Below are 15936 nucleotides of genomic sequence, written 5' to 3'. Positions count from 1 at the left end.
CATTTGCATACATTATGATATGATTACCATGATAAATCTAGTAACCATCTGTCCCCATACACAAAAAAGTTTTTAACTTTGATGAGGTCCAGTTTGTCTGTTTTTCTCTTTTGTTGTTTGTGCTTTTGGTGTCATATCTAAGAATGCATTGCTAAATCCGAAGTCATGAATATTTTCCCCTGTTTCTTCAAAGAGTTTTAGCTCTTAAATTTAGTTCTTTGATCCATTTTGAGTTAATTTTTATATATGATTTGAGGTAGAGATCCAACTTCATTCTTTGTATGTGGATATATAGTTGTCCCAGCACCATTTGTTGAAGAGACTATTTTTTCCCATAAATGTATGGGTTTATTTCTGGATAGTCAATTGTGTGCCATTGATATATATGTCTATACTTATGCTTGTACCCTGCCTTGATTACTGTTGCTTTTTAGTAAGTTTTGAAATTGTTCTTTTGCAAGATTGTTCTGGCTATTAGGAGCCCCTTGTAATTTCATTATGAATTTTAGAATCAGCTTGCCAAGTGCTACAAGGAAGCCAGCAGAGATTGTGATAGGGATTGTGGTGAATCTGCAGATTGCTTGCATATGGCCATCTTTATAATAGTAAGTCTTCCAGTTTGTTAACATGGGATGCTGTTCCATTTATTCAGATCTTTGTTTTTCTTTCAGCAGTCTTTTCAGAGATACATTTTGTACTTTGTTAAGTTTATCCCTGAGTGTTTTCTTTTTGCTGTTGTAAATGAAGTTGTTTTCTTAATTCCATTTTTAGATTGATCATTGCAAGTGTATAGAAATACAATTTGTTTTTGTATATTGATCTTATAGCTTACAACCTTGCTGAATTTATTAGTTCTAATAGTTTTTTACTGAATTTCTTAGGATTTTCTCTATATAAGATCATTTAGAGATAGTTTTACTTCTTCCTTTCTTTGGTTGCCTTTTATGTCTTTTTCTTGCATAACAGCCCTTGGCTAGAACCTTTAGTGCAATGCTAAATGCAAGAACAGACCTGTCTGATTTGTTTCCGGTCTTATTGGGACAGCATTCAGTCTTTCATCATTATGTGTAATGTTAGCTTTGGGCTTTTCGTAGCTATCCTTTATTGGGTTGAAGAAGTTCCCTTCTTTTCTTAAATTGTTGAATGTTTTTATCATGAAAGGATGTTGGATTTTGTCAAATGTCTTTTCTGCGTCGATTGATATTTATTATCATGTGTTTTGTTTTTCTATAGCTATGACATATTAATTTATTTTTGGATGTTAAAACCAACCTTGCATTCCTGGGATAAACCCCACTTGGTCTATGATTCTTCTTATATATTGCTGGATTCAATTTGCTATAATTTTGTTGAGGCTTTTTGTGTCCATTCTCATAAGAGGTATTGGTCTGTAATACTGGCCTTGTCGAATGAGTTGGGAAGTATTTCAGCCTCTTTTTTTTGGAAAGGTTTGAGAAGGACTGATGGTAATTCTTCTTTAAATATTGATATTTGATAGAATTCACCAGTGAAGCCATCTGGGTCTGGGCTTTTCTTTGTAGGTAGTGTTTTGATACCCAGTTAAGTCTCTTTACTTGGTATAGAAAATTGTGCTATTTCTTCTTGAGTCAGTTTTTGTAGTTTGTACCTTTTTAGGAGTTTTTCCATTTTATCTAAGTTGTCTAATTTATTGGCCTACAGTTGTTTACAGTTTTCCTCTTCTTGAAGTATATCTTTTAGAAGTTACTTTAGTGAATGTCTTTTGGTAAATTCTCTTTGTATCTGTTTATCTGGATATATTTATATTTTGTCATAGTTTTGAAAGGTAATTTTTTCTAGGTACAAAGAAGAGGTTGATTATTTTTCTATTAGCATTTAACCATTTTATGCAACATTATCTGACTGTGGATGTTTCTGCTGAGATGTTTTCTGTCAGTCTAACTGTCTTTCCTCAGGAGGTGATTATTTTCTCTGTGGTTGCTTTTAAAGTCTCCTCTTTTTAAATTTGACATTTTAGTGCAATGTGATTAGGTGTGGTGTACTTTTAATTTATTCTGCTTGGTGTATGTTGTGCTTTCTCTATTTGTGGATGTGTCTTTTATTAGTTCTGGAAAATCCTCAACCATTTTCTCTTCACATATTTTCTCTTCTCCATTACCCTATTCTCTTCTTCTGGGACTCTAATTAGATATATATATCAGAGCTCATTTTTATCATTTTCTTCAGTTCTACCTTCCCATTCACTGATTCTTTCTTCACCTGTGTCTAATCTGTTCATTCATTTGTTCAATGAGTTTTCCACTTCATTAGTTATATTTTTAATTTCTCTCAAAGTTCCGTATGGCTCATTTTCATATCTGTTTGGTATTTTTGATAGTTCCTTGTTGCTTGCCCTCTTTTAAATTCCATCTTTTATTTCTTTAAACAATTTATGAATAGTTGTTTTATATTCTGTATCTAAGTTACAGTAAAATTTTGGAGGTAAAAAATCTCTTGTTATTTTACTGACTCATCCTTGCTGCTTTGTTTGCTTGGGTTTTTAATTATGTATGATTGTGAGCTCATATTTGTTTGATTTTGATCTATGAGAATCTTGGGGACCTAAACAGGGGATGCTTTCCTCCAGAGGAAATATGGATTCTTGACTTAAGGGAGAAGTATCAGGTTTAGACCCTGTGCTCCATGGCTTATTCCTAGAAACCATGCCTGCACTGACGTTGCCTACAGGGCAGCTTAGCCTTCCAATTGCTCCTTGCTCAAAACTCTAGTTTCAGCTCCTGTGGGAGTGAGTGTGAGAAGAGGGGATTGGGTTGGGGATTTCCTTTACCTTCTGCAAGCCTAGCAGTGCATTAAAAGTGTTAACAGGGATATCATTGTTTTGTAGGAGGTGCCTTGGAAGTTCTCCATACACCTAAAAGTGTTGTTCTCCTTAATATGGTCACATAATTAATTGTCATTTATTTGGGTGTTATCTTTAATTTGTTACTGTTAAAAATGTTTACATTCACATTTTTGTACTTTAACCCTTGTGCACTTAAGCATATCTTCCAGAGTGATCCTTAGAAGTTAAATTGCTAGATTTATTTTTTATAGATTGTCATATTGTCCTCCTGAAAAGATTTTGCCAATTTATATTCCTTCTTGTAACAGTCGAGGGTCCTGTTTCCCACATGCCCTCCAAATTACTTGATATTTCTAGTATTTAAAAGTTTGATTTTAATTTTCTAGGCTTTTGTTTCATTAACCATTTGTAATGTTGAAATACAGCACATATAGAAAAGTGCACAGAAAGAGGTAAAGCTCAATGATTTGTCATAAAGAAAACTCTTGGAGAACTACCAGTTAGGTCTGAATATGGAACACTGGCAGCTAATTAGAATCCCTATTGGTTTCCTGTACAGTTATTCCTCTTGCCTTTCTCCCTCAAGTTAACTATTGTATTGACTTACATACCTATAGTTTAGTTGTTTTTGAACTTTATTATTACAGAATCATGCATATATCTCGTGTCTTGTTTTTTTTTTTATGTTCTATATAACATGTATAAGATTTACTCATGTTATTGCATGCATTTCCATATTTTCAGTGCTTTGTAGTGATCTATTTAAATGGATATCACCCATTCTACTGTTGATGTATATTTGAGTTGCTCCCAGTTTTGACCGTTATGAATAAAGTTTCTGCAAAACATTCTTGTACAGATCTCTTAGTGTACATGCACATACGTTTCTCTTGGGTATATTCCTAGGAGTGGAATTTCTGGGTCAGAGGTGTGAGCATATTTAGCTTTAGTAGGTACTATGTAATAGTTTTACCTGTTTATATTCCCTACAACAGGCTAGGGTAGTTCGACAGACTAGGGGGTTCCTGTGGCCCCATACCCTCTCTGCCACTGGGCTGTGGGTCTTTTTAATTTTAGCCATTCTAGTGAATGTGTAATGGTAGCTTATTGTGGTAATGAGATTCAACACCTTTTCATATGTTTATTGGCCATTTATATTTTCTTTTCTATGAGGCACCTATTTAAGTCTCTTGCCCAGTTTTTTGTATGGTTGTCTGTCTTTTTCTTATTGGTTTGAAGGAAATCTTTATGTATTCTGGATAGATGCTCATTGTCAGATATGTGTGCTACAGATATCTTCTTCCACTTGCCATTTTACTCTCTTAATAAAGTCATTTTCAGAAGGGGAGGTCATAATTTTAAGGTCATTTAATTTACATCTTTTTCCTTCTTTAGCAGTCTTTAAGTTTTATCTACCTTAAAGTCACACAGATATTTTAGAAACTTTGTTTTGCCTTCTGCAAATTGATTTTTGGTATGGCATGAGGTAAGGTTTTATTTTCATATGCGGTTGTCCTAGAATCATAGGAATTGTCCTGATCACTCTAGAGTCATAATGAATCTTGATACCCAGTAGAGTAAATCCTTCTACTTTCTTCAGGAATGTCTTTCTTTTAATTAATGCCTTGGCTCTTCTTGACCTTTTGCTTATCTGTACAAATCTTAGAATCAACTTGTTCAAGAAAAGAAACAGACTCACAGATAACAGAGAACAAATGAGTGGTTATCACTGGGGAGAGGGATGAGGGAGAGGCAAGATAGGGGTTGGGGATTAAGAGGTACAAATTACTATGTATAAAATAAATAAGCTACAAGGGTATATTGTACAACATAGGGAATATAGCCAATAGTTAATAATAGTTATAAATGGTGTATAACTTTAAAAAGTTGCGACTCACTGTGTTGTACACCTGAAGCTTATATAATATTGTACATCAGTATACCTAAAAAAAATTTTTTTTTAAAGAATGAACTTTGTTCAGTTCTACAAGGAAAAGCAACAACAGACCTTTTGGGATTTTGATTGACTTGGCTTTAAAATGATGACAAGAGTTGACATCCATACAATATTAAGGCTTCCAACATGGGCGTTTTCTTTTTATTAGGTGTTATTTAAAGTCTGATAAAACATTTTATGATTTTCTTTAGAGAGATCTTATATTTTATTAGATATATTCCTAGATATTTGATAGTTTTAGATATAGATGGTATCTATGTGGATATATAGGAATGTAATTGATTTTTCTACTTTGACCTCTTTATCTGTCAACCTTGTTGAAGTCACTTACTAATTCTAACAATCTATAGCTTCTGTTGGATTTTCATTATATATAATATATGTAATATATGTATGATTATATATAATCATATTGTTTGTGAATTTGATTTTTTTCCTTTCCGATCCTTATACTTTTCACTTATTTATTTTGTTTTGCCTAACTGCATATAGTTAATTTTTGTTCCCACTCTCAAAGAGAAAGTATTTACCATTAAGTAAATTGTTTGCTGTAGGTTTTTTTGGGCGTTGCTTAGTTTATTTTTAAAATAAATAACCATTATCAAATTAAGGAAGCTCCCTTCTATTCCTGATTTGTTAAGAGTTTTTATCAGGAGTGGGTGTTGAGTTTTTCAATGCTTTTTCTGTTTCTGTTGAGAAGATCATGTGACTTTTCTCCTATTTTCTTTTAATGTGATTACAGGTATACCTCAGAGATATTGTGGGTTTGGTTCCAGACCACCACAATAAAGCAAATATCTTAATAAAGCGAGTTACATGAATTTTTTGGTTTCCCAGTGCATATCAAAGTTATGTTTACACTATATTAAGTGCACAATAGTATTATGTCTTAAAAAATGTATATACATTAATTAAAAAATATTTCATTGCTAAAATATGCTGACCATCACCTGAGCCTTCAGCAAGTAATCTTTTTGCTGGCAGAGGGTCTTGCCTCGATGTTCATGGCTAATGACTGATCAGGGTAGTGGTCAGGGTGGTGGCTGCTGGAGGTTGGTGTGGCCATGGCAATTTCTTAAAATAAGACACCAGTGAAGTTTAACACGTTGGCTAACTCTTCCTTCCATGAATGATTTATCTGAAGCATGAAATGCTCTTTGAAAGCACTTAACCCACAGCAGAACTTCTTTCAAAATTGGAGTCAGTCCTCTCAAACTCTGCTGCTGCTGCTTTATCAACTAAGTTTACATCATATTCTCAATTCTCTGTCATTACAGCAATCTTAGCAGCATCTTCACTAGTAGATTCCATCTCAAGAAACCACTTTCTTTTTGCTCATCCAGAAGAAGCAAGTCCTCATCCAGTAAAATTTGCTCATAAGATTGCAGCAATTCAGTCACATCTTTGACTTCAGAGTTGAAACACCTGGGTTTGAGTCTAGCATAGCAGTGCAGAGTGGACAGGTCGTTCTATGTCTGTTTCCTTATCCATAAACTGGGACACTAGCAGTGCCTGCCTGTGGGGTTGCTGTGGGGATGAAGTGAGTTAACAGTTGGTGATCCCTCTGTTTTGCAGTGTCATTCATGGAAGCTGCATGACATTCTAGTGTGCTATGTGATCTGGGGACATTTTGTTGCTCTAAGCAGGGCCTTGGTGTGTGTCTGTGTGCCGCTGTCTTGAGGTATAGAGTGGTATGCTCAGTGCTGTCAGTGTGGCTAGCACATCAATAGCTGACGCCACTTACTGCTTTTTCTTCCAAGGTGGGCTGTGATTGTCTTGCCAAAGACAAGCCCTAGGTCCCAGGTTTTGGAATCAGGGTCCATACACTGCCTGCAGTGAGAGGTCAGAGGGCAGCACTGGCCTCTAATGAGCTCTTTGGGACTGGGTCTTCCTAACCTACCCCCAGGTCTGGGACCAGTTCTTGGACCTCTCCAGTGGGGAAGGGTGTGTGTGGCAATGCCATGGAGCTGACCTCTCCTTCCCCTGCAGGTTCAGCAGTACCGGGTCGCCATGACTGCGAAAGACTGCTCCATCATGATCGCACTCTCTCCTTGTCTGCAGGATGCAAGGTGAGGCACCTGCTACTGTGTCGTGTGTCCTTGGTCTAGCAGGGTTTTGTGGATTGGCAAGAGAGTTGGTGTCCCTATATTTAGAGAGGCTCTGGCAGGATCATGTTTATTAACAGAGGCCTATTTCCAAGGCCTACTTGATATCATGGGGATTATTAACTCTTGCTCTTTAGAAGTTTGTAATACAGTCAAAAAGACATTATTGAGAATAATTTTAAAAGCTTGTTCATTCAAGTTTACTATTATTTTCTAAGAAAATATCTCAAGGGCTTGGATACTGTGGTCCAAATTCTTTCTCTCAAAGAAAACCCCAAGCTACCATCATGGCTCAGAGGCCCAAGAAGCTGTAGGTTCCCGTGGGCCTTATTTTTCCTCCTTTTACCAGGTCCTGATGTACCGACCTTTATAGTCGTTTCGAAGCCTTTAAAACAACATTCCATTGTTCTGCTTCCTCTTTGCAGCATCTTCTCCTGGACGTCATTATCCAGTCCCCTCTGTGCCTTTTTTAGGAATTCAGGATGAACCTGATAATCTTCTCTGTGATTAGATGGCATCCTCAGCATTGATCTTCAGGGTGCCAAACCCCACACACAGTTTTGCAGAATGTTTCACAATCATCTGATGTGTGTTCCTGGGTCAAGATGATCTCGTCACTGGCTGCCAGCCACCCGTTTTTCCGATGCTTTTGAACTAAACATTCCCAGGAGTCCTGCTTCTTGGCAGGCACAGAATTGTCCACTTTCTGATAGGAAACACAGAGGGACATTTATAGGGCGTAACTGAAATATTTTAAAAAAAAAGGTGGTTCTATTTAGTTGAAAACTCTTATTATCCCCTAAGAAGATGCCCCCACTGGTTAGTGACAGGAATCCATTTGGATTAAGCAGTGTTGTTAGATGAGAGAAAACCACACAGATGTGATTATCTATTGCCCTTCCTGAAGCAAGGATGCAGTCAGGATACAGAAATGTGAGGGGCTGAGGGCCAGGAGTCCTGACACCCTTGGCCAGCTGCTCAGCAGAAACCGACATGGTGGGAGAGGAGCGGGGACACGTGTCTAGAAACTTCTGAGCCGTGTGATCACCAGTGTCATCCCCAGGGCAGAGAAGCATTTCAGGTGTCAGGAACCTCAGGCCTGGGCTCACTGGGAGCTTGAGGTCAGCAAACGGTCAGACTCTCCTCAGCAGTGGCTCTTGGGCCGTGCTCCCACCAGCCTCTGCGTGATGGACTCCTCTCTTTATTCATGTCATCTTATTGGGTGTTGGTTCTGATGTGATGTGAGGTATCCTATAAAATGTGCAGCCCTGTTGAGGGCCAGAGATGTTCACTGTCCCAGCCCCGCTGTGTGGAGCTTGGGTTTCAGGCCCTGAGACTGAGACTCAGAAGCAAGACCTTAATTTGTACACATGTTCTCTGCTGTTCAGGAGGGAGTAGCTAAGACCCCAGCAAATGAGCCAGGGATTCGTTTTTCCTGTAAATAGTATTTCTGAGCAGGAATTGAGCTAGAGTCTAGGCCTTGATTAGGTTCATTAAATAGGAATGTTTTATCTGCCTTCCCTCTCCCAGGCAGGAGGTTTTGAAATTGGTATTTTGTTTGCTTGTTTTGTTTTTTTAATAATTTTGAAATTTAGAAGAGTAGTACACATGGAGAAACCAGGACTCCTGAATACTTCTCTCGGGCTAAACTGAGCTCATGTAATGTATTTAACCCATCATTTGGATGCATACTATGTATCAAGCACTCTGAGAGCTAAGTGATATATATAGCAATCTTAGTACAAAATTCAGAATTAGCCTGAAAGTGTTTTTTAAGTACAAGTAATTGTTCATATTTTATTATAAGCACACAACTATTACAATACTTAGAAAGACCACAACTAAACCCTAAGAAACAAAACACCAAACACTGCAGATACAATTTGAGAATAAAACGTGAGACTAGATCTCTCTCTCCAAAAGTGAAAAAGTATAAAGGAGCAAGAGTTTCTCACCAGACGATAAAGGACACGAAAAGAGAAGTCTGTCCTCAACATTTTATCCGTTTGGCTGTTGAATAGCCAGATCTACTTTCCCCATTTTCTTAGGTTTTGTAATACTTGGCTCACGATAAAGTAACTTTCTTAGCATTCGTTTATACTACTGGGATATGGTGAATATCAATCGAGTATTCTACATAATTGCTTTTCCATCTTTCTGCACATTAACTCTCTCTTGTCTGGTGTGCTGGCGGGTATCACAGTAGGTGCCTCTCTTGCAGAAGCTTCTAGCACTAGTACATACAGTTGGCATAGACAGAGATGGAATGCATATTGATGCACAGAATGGGTACTCTTTGTGGGTTGGGTTGAGAGGATTTGGGAGGTTTGTGTATTCTGAAATTGTTCTTTTGCTTCCAGCTCCGATCAAAGGCCCATTGTCCCTTCATCGAGATCCAGGTTTGCCTTCTCCGTGTCTGTGCTGGATCTTGACCTCAAGCCCTATGAGAGCATTCCTCATCAGTATAAACTGGATGGCAAGATAGTCAACTACTATTTAAAGACTGTACATGCCAAAGACGCCACCGTGATGCCAACTAGGTTCAAGGAAAGCGAAGATTGCACATTAGTTCTCCATAAGGTCTAACTTTTTTCCTGTAGTGGTTTTGAAACTTGAACATAGAATGTGAAGGTTGAATGATAGAGTTTCTGTTGTGTTGGGTGACTTTTGGCTGTGAATGTTTTTGCTTTTCAACCCCTGTTCAGGTGGGACTGCCTCTGGGAGACACAGAATGGAAGAGCACTAGAGACATCTTCCAGGACAAGGAATGTTGGACGTGAGCCCAGCAGTGTGCTGTGCCCGGGAGGCCCCTCTGGGCAGTTCTCCCTTTCCACGCAGGGCTCACGTCTAATCTCTAAAAAGCCTTATAAGACCCAAGGTTTGGCTTTCCTACCACCAGAATCCTAACACAGAAAACTTGAATTGTCACATATACCTTAGAGTTTGGACTTCTAAGAAAACACAGATACTACTGGAACTTTCCCAGCTGAGTTACTTGGTCACTTTTCCAATGCAAGCCATGTGTCAGCGCAGGTTTAGTGGTTCCCTGCTGTGGAGAGCAATAAGTTGTTGATATGGACATCAGTTTTGAGCAGTGGACTCAGAGTCCCTGTGGAGATGCCATACCCACCGCTCTGCACAGGGTCAGCAGGGAGCGTGGCACTCAGGGCAGGGGTTGACACCACTCATGCGAGCACTGACTTTTTTTTTGTGCTGAATGATTTTATCCTCTTTAACTTTAGGGGAGACAAGGTGTTCTTTCCCACCTGAAATTGCTGCTGTGGGAGCTGGAAGCAGGGCTGCAACTCTGAGCTGCTGTGCCCAGCGTGGGTGTCATGGGGTGGCTGTGCTCCTGCCAGCTCTGGGTTCCTGGCATTTTTGGGTGTTTGGGAAACCTCAGCTACTTCTGCCAGAGCCAGCATCGAGTTTTCCCTCCTTCCCCATACCTGTTCCTCCCTTGGGTTTCACTAAGATGTGTGGTGTTAGTGGCCTTGAGTGGTGCTGGACCACCTCCCCATCGGGGCTGCCCAAAGCCCTGCTTCCGCAAGACTCCTGGCTGGCACTATGAGGGTTCTTGTTGTGGTCACCAAAAGTGTGCCCAGCTGCTATGAAAACTGTTGGGAATCTTGGCTTCAGTTTTTTATTCTATGGTAGGTTGTATAGATTATTTATATCATCATTTTGAGGGACTAATGAAGGCTTATTGTAATATAATATTAGTGAAGCCGTGGGATTGTATGAAAATACTACACAAAAAATAAGAATATTTTGCTGATTGTAAATTTTTGTGGGGAATTTTGTGATAAATTGAGAATTATGCTTATTAGAATCAAGCCAGCTCTTCCAGAATTTATTCTCCAATTCTGTCCTATCATTTACTTCTTACTACCATTTACCACTTACTACTTAATTCTACACTCAGAGGTTCAAAAACATATTCAAATGACACACATCTCTCATTCATGTGGTGTGTTGGGGTACAGGGGCTTTGGAGATTCCACTCATAGGGATGTGCATGGAGCCGCGTTCTCATGGGCAAGTTGCAGGCTCCAGAGTGCGTGGAAGTAGGCAGCTTCCAGAGTTGTTTTGGCCTGAGGTTCCTTGTTGCTGGCCTGGGGTGAGGATGGTCTTGGCCAGGGTGTGCAGAGGACCCTGAGTGCCTGTGTGCAGAGCTCCGGAACGCCAGCTCAAGGAGGTGGGCTGGGTAGCCTCCTGTTGCCTGTCCTGGCTGGTCTGGACTGTCTGAAAACCATCACCCTCTACTTGGGGGGAAGAGGTGATAGATGAGTGTCCCCTGCTAGAGGGTCTTGACCCAACCCTTTGCTCTTCTCACACTCCACCACGGCCCCTGCTCTGAGGCTTTCATTTGATCGAAACAATGTTTTCACCCATTCTACTTTAAACTGGCAACTCAGGTCAGTGCAGCACTTAGACTCTGGGGGACTTTAATGAAAACACTGTTTCTTCTGTGCAGAGGGACCAGGGGTGCTAAGGTCCTATGTGAAGGGACAGTGCCGTATTTGCTGTCTTCCTGTGTTTTTTTATGCTAACCGCTCTACTTTTTTTGTGGAAGACCAAGAAGAGTGAATGTCAGAGGATTTGCTGCTGAGAGGTGCTGTGAAAGCCTCCAAGTGCTGCTTTCCAGAGCCAGGAGGCGAGGAGGGTGGTGTGGCTCCCCAGAGGTTTCTGAGGAATGTCTAAGAGATGAGGTTGCATTGGCAAGCCCTCCAAGAGTCCCTAGGTGGTGGGTGACACGAGGAGGGTCAACCTTTGAGATGGGCTGGGGCCACCTCTGCCGTCATATTCATACCATGGTGGGGCGCAGAGTGGCTCCCCACATCCCAGGGTGGGCAGCCACTCCTGTACTTCCTCAGATGTTGAGTTTACTTTTAAAAATACACTATATGTGTCACTTATTTGGTATTTTGAATTTAAATAACTGTATTTATTTTTCATGTCCTGACAACTTATATATAATGTGCCATAACTGCATAAACATGTTCTAGAGGTAAGGTTTCTAAGTGGAAAAGAGCAAATTTTTATATTCAATAAAATCACATGCCTCCAGGTGCAGCATCTTACTTCTGTGTGTAGTTTTTCACTGTTTGGGAACTAGTTGCTTGCCTCTGTGTGAAGTGATTTAATCAGACTTTCCAGAGTGGCTTCAATGCCCAGCACGCCCAGTAGGGTTCGGAAGCTGAGAGGAGCAGTTTCTATGACTCCGTTCTTGTCCAGTTCCAGGGCTGTAAAGAAAACAAACTGGGTGAGAAACTTCACCGAGACAATGCCCTCATTCTCTGCTGGCCACACTGAATGGGAAGGCAGGACGACTGAATCATGACCTTGAACAGAGCACTTACCCAAATGCCTGCGGCAGAGACATTGAGCACTCAGCCTAGGAGGGCCGTGGGGGAGCAGTCCCCCTTGCCTGTGCTTTTTGAGTGATTATGGACAAAAATATTTTGAAAACTGATTTAAAAAGTACACTAATGAAATTTTTGACTTTTGATTCTTGCCATATAAACCCAGATGAAATAAGTAGGTGTCTGTGTTGAGCATAGTGAGAAATCACCAGAACATCCCTACCTTGCAGCGGCACTTTGGTGAGAAGATCCAGCTTTGGCAAAACCTTCCCTTCTTCATCTATTTGTATCCTCCAAACAATTACTAGTTCAAACCTGAAAGAGGTAAGACGCATTGCTAAGTGCTCTTGAAATCAGACTAAACTGTATGCAGCACCTGCCTCTCTCTCTAGAGGAGAGAATGCCCACCCAGGCAGGAGTGCTGCTGTCCTCCCAACCATCCTGGGAGTTCCTGCCCTTCCCCAAGGCCGTACTCGGACTCCCCTGATCTTAAAGACCCACAGATGAAGAGAGAATATGGCCAGTGAAACATGAAAAGATGTTCAACATCATGAACAAACAGGAAAATGGGAACTAAGACCATAGTAAGCTACTGCAATATACCCACTGCATATTACTGTGATCATACAAGTGAAGTACAGGATGTAGAGCAATAAGAGCTTAAAAATTACTGCTGGGAAACATAAATTGATAAACTACTTTGAAAAGAATTTGGCAGTGATAGCTGAATCTGTCCTATGACCCAGGAATTTCACTTCTAGGTATATGCCTAAGAGAAGCTTGTGTACTTGTGTGCCAGAGGACATGAACAGGAATGTTAGAAATAGTGGAAAATGATGAATAACCCAAATGCCCAAGACCTGAAGGATGCAGAAATACATATATTCACCTAATGGAGTATAAGCACTGAAAATGAATGAACTACAGCTACATGCACCATCAGAGGTGAATTTTGGAAATAATGTTGAATAAGGCAAGTTCCAGAAGCTTACATAACTACAACACCATTTTAAGGCTTGGAAACAAAACATCTTTAGGCACAGGTCACAGAAGCACATCCTGTCCATGTGCACATAAAGGTGCCCATGGTGGGTGGAGGGAGACCCAGATGAGTTCTCCCCTCACTCAGTGCTTGCTGACTCCCCACATTTCTTGAAATAAGTTGGTGAAAATAGAGCTCCACCCCTCGTGGCCTCCCCTCCTTGGCCTCCTAAGGACCCCAGCAGTGAGACTGGCACCTTTTCCTCACAGACTCCGTCTGTGTTTACAGTCCCCACATGGTCCCCCTTGTGCTCTCCTGCCATCGGCTGCTTATCTGTATGACTCCACAGACATAGCTCAAGATGTCAGTTAGGTGGTTTACATTTGTTTTCTATTTGTAATCCTCATTTTTAACAGGAAACAACCGTCTGGGTGTTGGGGAGGGACTTGGTGGGGCCTGTGCACTCACCCTGGTCGGCTGGGGTTCCTGATGCCCATGCAGCTGGAGGAGGCCCCCTCTGAAAGGTGCACAGCCTCTGGGTACTTTTCCTGTGGGGAGAAGAAACGGTTAGAGAAATCTGTGGGGTGCAGGGACGCTGTTCAGGTGACTGAAAAGAAGCAAGAAACCCTTTTCAGGTGTGTCTCGCATTCCCTGAAAGTCTTTAATTTTCAGGTGTGCCATTTTCTCATCCAGGCATCATGGCGTCCTGGCCATGGCCGTCCCCACTCCTGCCTTCTGTGGTCATCAGCACTGCCTGTTCTAGATCTCCACTGACACACAGCCTCCAGGATTCCACACCATCAAGTGCCCAGTGTTAACAGGTTACAGAACTCCATTCTGATTTCACTGGCTTGCAGGGCCCCACAGCGTTTGGCCGACCTGCTTCCTTTGTCTGTGTCTTGTGACCAGGACAGCTTGAGGAGGCTGGTCAGGCATGCCGGCCAGCTGACCCACCAAGGTGATGCTGATCCTGATGACTGAAGTGAGGTGCTGTCTGCCAGGTTTCTCATTGTAAAGCAAATGTTTTTCTCTAGAGTGCTAGCATTTGGCCTTAAAAGCCTTTCAAACTGAGGCCTGTGGGCTGGTCCCCACCACAGTGGATGCTTCCACCATCTGTCCTCACACTTGCTGCCGAATGGCCCTAGCCTGCATATTGGTAACTGTGGGCACTTGGCTCCTGCACAGCCCGCGCGGGGCCACCTGGATTCTCCTAGTGACCTGTGTGTCTCCCCCAGGCATGGTGTCTGGCTATTCTGGATAATAGGGTTTCAGGGAGCATGCTCTGCTAAAAGTTAGCTTCATGATGAGATCGTGTACCATTTTAGAGTCAAAAGTATCCTCTCTAAAATGGAAATGAAGTCAAATTTCACGAGTTTCTAGGCTTGCAACTCTAAAGTAGGGTTGGCTTTTCCCTCCATGTAATGTAATAGTTCTGGAAATGTCTGCTTCTATTATTTGTAGGGGGCTCTGGGAACCTCTAGCATTAGACTTGTAGATCGTTAGAATAACAAAGCTTTGCAAGAATCTGAACAGAATGTTCACAACAAATAGAGTAATGAGTGGCCCCATCTTCTCAATTCTTGGAAAAACTTATTTTTGTTTGTTCTTGTGAGAACAGATTGCGGGGTTGGGGTGATATGATAGAGACTAAAAGTAGGCTCCACAGTAAGATTCTAAGTTCCAAAAGGGTCAGCTTTTGAAAGACACATTTTCTTTCCCTCTTCTCACAGCTCCTGCTGTAGAAACGGACACCTGGACTGATGCTGAAATCACATGTAAGCCCGGCCATGTCCCAAATCCAAACCCAAACCCAGCCATCGTGGCTGCCCCAAACCTCGTGGAAGGAAAGTGAGGTGCGGCTTCCTCTGAGAAATGTCTGATCTAGCAGCGAGTCAGAGAAACCCCTCCTCCTGCAAGAGAAGGGGCAGGGCTGGAACTGTGGGTGAGCAGAACTTGCCTGCTTCAGAGGATGGGGCCTTCCTGAGGATGCAGGTACTTGATGGGCTGAAGAAAATCAGCTCCCGTCAAATGAGGTCTTGTGGGGACAAAGATGTGTCATAACCTTTAAAGGGCCAGCCACATATCAGTGAGTTTGTTGCCAACGTGTGAGGCCAGTGCTCTCAGACCCCTGTGTGAGAAAGATGCTGATGGAGCGAGAACACGTCCAAACACCAAGCCATTCTGACCAAAGGCTGGGTTGGGCCTGGTTTAAACTTAGATGATTTCTAATTTCAGCGAAATAGTTTTTATGAGAAAATGTATACCTAAGTTTTTAAAATGGAAAGAGTGCTGGGTGATTTTTAAACCTCAGGCTCTTCTAAATTAATAACAGCTGTATGAGGAATGTAAAGGAGAACATGTGAATGTGGCAGTGTAACTTCCAGGCTGAGCTGGAAGCACATGGCCTGGGCCAGTTCCAGCCTGAGGCTCAAGGGCTTGGTCTGCTTCCAAGCAGACCTCACAGCCTCTCTAGGCCTTCTCCTCATGAGCAAAAGGAGGGTTTAGATTAGAAACTTTCTCTAAAAAAAATAAAATTTACTCTCTTTAGTTTTTAAAATAAAAAACCAAAAGTAGAAACACTAACGTTAGGAAGAGATCAGGCATTTAGTATGTGTTTCTGGAGACCTTTTAGGGGCTTGTGTGGAAAGTTCCCTTTTATACAAGTTAATAATATTGCCCTGTTTATCCAGCTTCATTCATTTGTCTGG

General features: G+C 41.2%; 2 protein-coding genes across 2 annotated transcripts in view; one reads left to right on the top strand and one right to left on the bottom strand.

Annotated features, from left to right (window-relative positions):
* Positions 1-11599, top strand: part of IPPK (inositol-pentakisphosphate 2-kinase) — a 49622-nt gene extending 38023 nt beyond the window's left edge. The window contains exons 12-13 of the mRNA XM_029201725.1: positions 6768-6847; positions 9244-11599. Coding sequence (XP_029057558.1) covers positions 6768-6847; positions 9244-9469 — 306 coding nt within the window. The 3' untranslated portion in view covers positions 9470-11599. The remainder of the gene's footprint in view (positions 1-6767; positions 6848-9243) is intronic.
* Positions 11600-11804: 205 nt separating this feature from the next.
* CENPP (centromere protein P) overlaps positions 11805-15936 on the bottom strand; it is a 230689-nt gene continuing 226557 nt past the window's right edge. Inside the window, exons 6-8 of the mRNA XM_029201721.1 lie at positions 13697-13776; positions 12470-12561; positions 11805-12126 (exon numbers count right to left, since the gene is read on the bottom strand). Of these exons, the coding sequence (XP_029057554.1) occupies positions 11996-12126; positions 12470-12561; positions 13697-13776 (303 nt within the window). The 3' untranslated portion in view covers positions 11805-11995. The remainder of the gene's footprint in view (positions 12127-12469; positions 12562-13696; positions 13777-15936) is intronic.

The sequence above is a fragment of the Monodon monoceros genome, unplaced genomic scaffold (assembly GCF_005190385.1).
Source record: "Monodon monoceros isolate NGI ecotype Baffin Bay Population unplaced genomic scaffold, NGI_Narwhal_1 Super_Scaffold_5, whole genome shotgun sequence".
NCBI lineage: Eukaryota > Metazoa > Chordata > Mammalia > Artiodactyla > Monodontidae > Monodon > Monodon monoceros.
The sequence above is the reverse complement of the archived record's forward strand: the minus strand, read 5'-3'. Positions and strand labels throughout refer to the sequence as shown.